General features: G+C 44.2%; 1 protein-coding gene across 1 annotated transcript; it reads right to left on the bottom strand.

Annotated features, from left to right (window-relative positions):
- Positions 1 to 2,232: 2,232 nt before the first annotated feature.
- On the bottom strand, positions 2,233 to 4,665 carry LOC138976998 (platelet glycoprotein Ib alpha chain-like). The gene is made up of 2 exons (XM_070349889.1): positions 4,662 to 4,665; positions 2,233 to 3,041 (listed from the first exon to the last, which is right to left on the bottom strand). Exons 1-2 carry the CDS (start codon positions 4,663 to 4,665, stop codon positions 2,233 to 2,235), a joined length of 813 nt encoding a protein of 270 aa, XP_070205990.1.
- Between the last annotated feature and the right edge of the window lie 1,714 nt (positions 4,666 to 6,379).

Raw genomic sequence — 6,379 nt, 5'->3', positions numbered from 1 at the left:
TGTTTATCTGTTCGAAACGGCCGGACTGTCCAATAAATTCCTGTACTGTTAAAAAGATTTTTTTGTTAATTTTTGTTTGCAAGGAGGGGTTTCCATGCAGTAGAATATCTGTGTGTATGAGGTTGTTGGTTAGTTTGTTGATTGTGTTGTTTCTTGCAGCTAAGTGTAAACGGCATTCTAGTAAAAAGTGTGTTGCAGTTTCTGTTCCATCACCACAGTCGCATACGCTGTTTTCCGCAAGGTGTCGCTCAACTAAGTCTTTCTTTAGATCACTAATTTTAAGTCTCATTTTTGTGTGGATTATTTGTGTTTGTCGACTGCCACTGTAGAAGTAAACGGGAATTTGTGTGTCGTCTTTTGTTAAGTAATGTTTAAATTCCCCGAGGGAGTCAGTTAACTGTATTTGTTCAGGTAGTTGGTTCCAGAGTACTGTTGTCGAGGGAAAAAATGATGTTTTGTACGTTTCTGTTCGATGTGGGGGTATACTTCGTTCTAAGGGGCGGCGTCTGTGGTAGGGGTTGTTGGCTGCTACGAGAGGTGGGAGTGCTGCTTGTAGGTATGGGGGGGGTCTTGTCGTGAATAATTTTATGGAACATTGTTAGTTTATGACGGTTACGCCTTTCAGATAATGATTGGAGTCCAGATTCTCCGTAAAGCTTAAAATGACTGGTTCCGCGGACAGCTCCGATGATTGTTCGTATTGCATCTAGGTTTAACTTTTCGAGTTCATCTGTTAGGGTTTTGCTACAATTGTCCCATACTATGTCGCAATAATCAAAGTGTGGTAGAATGAAGGATTTAAACATAATTTCCAATGATTTTCGACTCAGTCTATATTTGTATGTACGCAAGCAAGCTACGAGAGTTCTGCACTTTTAACAAGAGATTTTATATGTTCATCCCATTTACAGTTGTTTTGTATTATTATTCCTAAGTGTTTGTGATTTTGGGAACTTTCAAGGATGGTATTGCCAAAGTTTAGATCTGCGATATCAGGGGTTCTTTGTGTACAAAAGTTCACCAATTCAGTTTTTGCACGGTTAAATGCTACCTTCCATGTTTCTGCCCAATAAACAATTTTTTCAAGATCTGAGTTTAAAATTTCGGCAAGGATGTTGTGATTGGCTAAGGACAAGTACATGCTAGTGTCGTCAGCAAAAAGCTTAATCGTAGATTCTATATCACGTACATGTCGTTTACATAAATTAAGAAGAGCAAAGGTCCAAGCACTGAACCTTGAGGAACTCCCGCTGCTACTGGAAGATAAGTTGATTTACTGCCTTTTAACACAACTGCTTGCTTTCGATCTGTTAGGTAGTCTGTAAACCAGTTTAATAATGGCCCATTAAATCCAGCGGCTTCGAGTTTATGCAATAAGCCCCGGTGCCAAACTCTATCGAATGCTTTGAATATATCAAAGAAGATTGCTTGGGTAGTTATTCTATTATCGAGTGATTTGCATATGTCATTGTATATTGTAAGAAGCTGGTAAACAGTTGAGTCTCCAGGGATGAAACCGGACTGCGACTCTGTAATGATATTGTTTTGTGTTAAGTAGTCAAAGACATGAATTTGTATACATTTCTCTAGTGTTTTGCCAACACAGCTTAGGAGAGAGATTGGACGATAATTACTACATGTATCTTTGTTTCCCTTTTTATGAACTGGTGAAACTTTCTGTTCCCGAAAGAATAGAAGAAAACGTTTCAGTAACATCTTCATCTGTAAGTGTTCCTGTGTCTGTGATTCTGCGAACTATCCTTCCTGACATTTTGCTCTCTTCCCGACCTTTCGCAAAGCGTGGTGTTCTGATAGTGGGAATCTCTCTGTGTCCCTCGGGTCTGCCGTCATGGCCGCCTGTTTACTGTCGCACCATAGATTGCACCATCACTGAAGAGGTTTTGAATGTTAGAGAGAAAAGAAAAGAAGCAAGCAACAGTACTAAGAAAGAATTAGAAAGGTGCTGCTTGTTTATACGCATGGATTTGGTGGTGAAGTTGTAGGTGGGTGAAGTTGTAGGTGGGTGAAGTTGTAGGTGGGTGAAGTTGTAGTGGGTGAAGTTGTAGGTGGGTGAAGTTGTAGTGGGTGAAGTTGTAGTGGGTGAAGTTGTAGGTGGGTGAAGTTGTAGGTGGGTGAAGTTGTTAGTGGGTGAAGTTGTAGTGGGTGAAGTTGTAGTGGGTGAAGTTGTAGTGGGTGAAGTTGTAGTGGGTGAAGTTGTAGTGGGTGAAGTTGTTAGTGGGTGAAGTTGTTAGTGGGTGAAGTTGTAGTGGGTGAAGTTGTAGGTGGGTGAAGTTGTAGTGGGTGAAGTTGTAGGTGGGTGAAGTTGTAGGTGGGTGAAGTTGTAGTGGGTGAAGTTGTAGTGGGTGAAGTTGTAGTGGATGAAGTTGTAGGTGGGTGAAGTTGTAGGTGGGTGAAGTTGTAGTGGGTGAAGTTGTAGGTGGGTGAAGTTGTAGGTGGGTGAAGTTGTAGGTGGGTGAAGTTGTAGTGGGTAAAGTTGTAGGTGGGTGAAGTTGTAGGTGGGTGAAGTTGTAGGTGGGTGAAGTTGTAGTGGGTGAAGTTGTAGGTGGGTGAAGTTGTAGTGGGTGAAGTTGTAGTGGGTGAAGTTGTAGGTGGGTGAAGTTGTAGGTGGGTGAAGTTGTTAGTGGGTGAAGTTGTAGTGGGTGAAGTTGTAGTGGGTGAAGTTGTAGTGGGTGAAGTTGTAGGTGGGTGAAGTTGTAATGGGTGAAGTTGTAGGTGGGTGAAGTTGTAGTGGGTGAAGTTGTAGTGGGTGAAGTTGTAGTGGGTGAAGTTGTTAGTGGGTGAAGTTGTTAGTGGGTGAAGTTGTAGTGGGTGAAGTTGTAGGTGGGTGAAGTTGTAGTGGGTGAAGTTGTAGGTGGGTGAAGTTGTAGGTGGGTGAAGTTGTAGTGGGTGAAGTTGTAGTGGGTGAAGTTGTAGTGGGTGAAGTTGTAGGTGGGTGAAGTTGTAGTGGGTGAAGTTGTAGGTGGGTGAAGTTGTAATGGGTGAAGTTGTAGGTGGGTGAATGTGTACGTTCGGCTCACCATCTCAGATATAACCAGGCGTGTGCATGGGCTAAAGGCCATCCCTATGATTGGACACATACCTTCTTCTTCTTCAGCGTTCCAGAATTGTCTGGTTACGTGTGAGCTCGTTTGCCCATTTGTGTTCCCCAAACTATACTCTGAGAGCATAGTCAGCTTCACTCCGCTTTTGTTGAGTAGGCATGCTGGGTATTGTCGTGTTTCCATAACTCACCGAACTCCGACATGGATTACAGGATCTTTTCCGTGCGCACTTGGTCTTGTGCTTGCATGTACACACGAAGGGGGTTAAGTCACTAGCAGGTCTGCACATAAGTTGACCTGGGAGATCGGAAAAATCTCCACTCTTAACCCACCAGGCGGCAGCGACCGGGATTCGAACTCACGACCTCCCGATTAGGAGGCTGGCGTCTTACCATCACGCCACTGCTCCCGTCTGAACACATACCAACACTCAATATCCTGGCTTTTCTTGTATTTATGCGTGAGAGGCGGTCTTATCTATAGTGTGTGTGTCGGGGGAGAGGCGGTCTTATATATAGTGTGTGTGTCGGGGGAGAGGCGGTCTGATATATAGTGTGTGTGTCGGGGGAGAAGCGGTCTGATATATAGTGTGTGTCGGGTGAGAGGCGGTCTTATATATAGTGTGTGTGTCGGGGGAGAGGCGGTCTGATATATAGTGTGTGTCGGGTGAGAGGCGGTCTGATATATAGTGTGTGTGTCGGGGGAGAGGCGGTCTGATATATAGTGTGTGTCGGGTGAGAGGCGGTCTTATATATAGTGTGTGTGTCGGGGGAGAGGCGGTCTGATATATAGTGTGTGTGTCGGGGGAGAGGAGCGTTCTCCTTAATTCTAACTTCAAATGTTTCGATATGCAACTTTTTCTTCTAAACAAAATGTCACCTATTCATGGCTAACCTGCAAAGGGCGTCTACTTGTTCTATTCAATTGAGCGTCCTTTCCACGAAAAACGTTTTGCTAAATTCACTTTCGTCGTTCTCAAAGGGCTTTTTAGTCCAGTGAACGACAACATGTTTAATTCATTCTCACCGCTTTTCTTATTTTTTGTAAACAACTTTCCTTTTCTGGCAACTTTGTTCAACAGTTTTCTGTTAAGAAGGGACTTGAGACACACTCGATGGCAAAGTACTACTGAGTGTGGACTGGCCAGAATGAAGAACCCTGGGCGGTTTTCCTTGTACCCTTGTCATCCTGCTGGAATACAGAAAGCGAACTGTTGGGAAGAAAAAGGAAACACTGTGACACGTAAAGATTTCAATGAAGCCCCCACCATACCCCACCCCCCCAACACCACCACCACCCCCCCCCCCCCCCCATAAAAAAATAATGCCTGAATTAAGATTACGAGTAGCTCTCTTCTTTTCTCAAAAAGTCATTGACGGTGAAAGTCGCTTGTTCATTTAATATTGTCAGGTGCCAGGAGAAGGGTTTGCGTGGTTCTCACTTACTGTTGTTGTTTCTAGCGTCCCTTTTCTTTCTTAGATTTGCTCTTCTCTCTCTCTCTCTCTCCCCCCCCCCCCCCTTCACCCTGTATCCCTAGAAATGTGTCTTATACATGTCTCACTGTCTGTCTCCGCCTTCACTGTCCCCCCCCCCACCCACCCATGGCTCGACTACTGTGTTGCTAAATCCTGTGTGCGTGTCGTTAGTATGCTTTTAGTATACAGTTAGATAATTTGAAAATCGTAACATAATCATCATGTTTTGGAAACATTACAAACTATAGATGATAAATATTTGCTCATAATAAAATAAAGTATCAAAACTCGTAAACATGACAATTATACATGCAATCAAAATCTACGTTAAATGCAAGTAAAATATTGCAAAATATTCAAATCTGGTAACAAGGGTTAACAAGGGTTAACAAGGGTTAACAAGGGTTAACAAGGGTTATCCATAAGTCATGAATATGTCTTCACATTACTTGCACACAGAGAAAGAGAGAGAGAGAGAGAGAGAGAGAGAGAGAGAGAGAGAGAGTGTGTGTGTGTGTGTGTGCGCGTTCGTGCGTGCGTGCGTGCGTGCGTGCGTGTGTGTGTGTGTGTGTGCGTGCGTGCGTGTGTGTGTGTGTGTGTGTGTGTGCGTGCGTACGTGCGTGCGTGCGTGCGTGCGCGTGCGCGCGTGTGTGTGTGTGTGTGTGTGTGTGTGTGTGTGTGTGTGTGTGTGTGTGTGTGTTCGGGGAGAGCTCAACGTAGAATGATGAGTAATATATAGAAAGAAAACTAACGCAGATGTTGCCGCAAAACTTACAATGGTTCACATGCTGCAATTCTCCTTGACAAGAAACATTACGAGAACAGACAGAAAATAACAAACGCGTTTCTTCATCCGACACCAACAGATATGCGCAGGAAGCCGCGCCAAATGTCAAGCCAGAATGCCGGTGTCAGTATTCCGATAAGGGACGACAGGCTCCGACTCGGAATGGGCAGATAAGTCGTGTCTGTGGTCAGTGTTTGTGGTGACTGGTACAGAACAGGTGTGGAAACTGACATGGGGGATATTTTACCTGACTGACATGGGGGATATTTTACCTGACTGACATGGGGGATATTTTACCTGACTGACATGGGGGATATTTTACCTGACTGCCTTGTTACTTTCATCCCGGACTGAGAGACTTTACCTGTGTAATTTTGGAAAGGGTACGAGGTTGCTGGAAATCATCGTGGACGTGGACTTGACAACAATGGCTAACAGACGATATTGATGGACGTGGACTTGACAACAATGGCTAACAGACGATATTGATGGACGTGGACTTGACAACAATGGCTAACAGACGATATTGATGGACGTGGACTTGACAACAATGGCTAACAGACGATATTGATGGACGTGGACTTGACAACAATGGCTAACAGACGATATTGATGGACGTGGACTTGACAGCAATGGCTAACAGACGATATTGTTGGACGTGGACTTGACAGCAATGGCTAACAGACGATATTGATGGACGTGGACTTGACAACAATGGCTAACAGACGATATTGATGGACGTGGACTTGACAACAATGGCTAACAGACGATATTGTTGGACGTGGACTTGACAACAATGGCTAACAGACGATATTGATGGACGTGGACTTGACAACAATGGCTAACAGACGATGTTGATGGACGTGGACTTGACAACAATGGCTAACAGACGATATTGATGGACGTGGACTTGACAACAATGGCTAACAGACAATATTGATGGACGTGGACTTGACAACAATGGCTAACAGACGATGTTGATGGACGATGGACTTGACAACAATGGCTAACAGACGATATTGATGGACGTGGACTTGACAACAATGGCTAACAGA

Source organism: Littorina saxatilis, linkage group LG9 (assembly GCF_037325665.1).
Source record: "Littorina saxatilis isolate snail1 linkage group LG9, US_GU_Lsax_2.0, whole genome shotgun sequence".
NCBI classification, from domain to species: domain Eukaryota; kingdom Metazoa; phylum Mollusca; class Gastropoda; order Littorinimorpha; family Littorinidae; genus Littorina; species Littorina saxatilis.
Note: the sequence above shows the minus strand (reverse complement) of the source record. Positions and strands in the feature narration are given on the sequence as shown.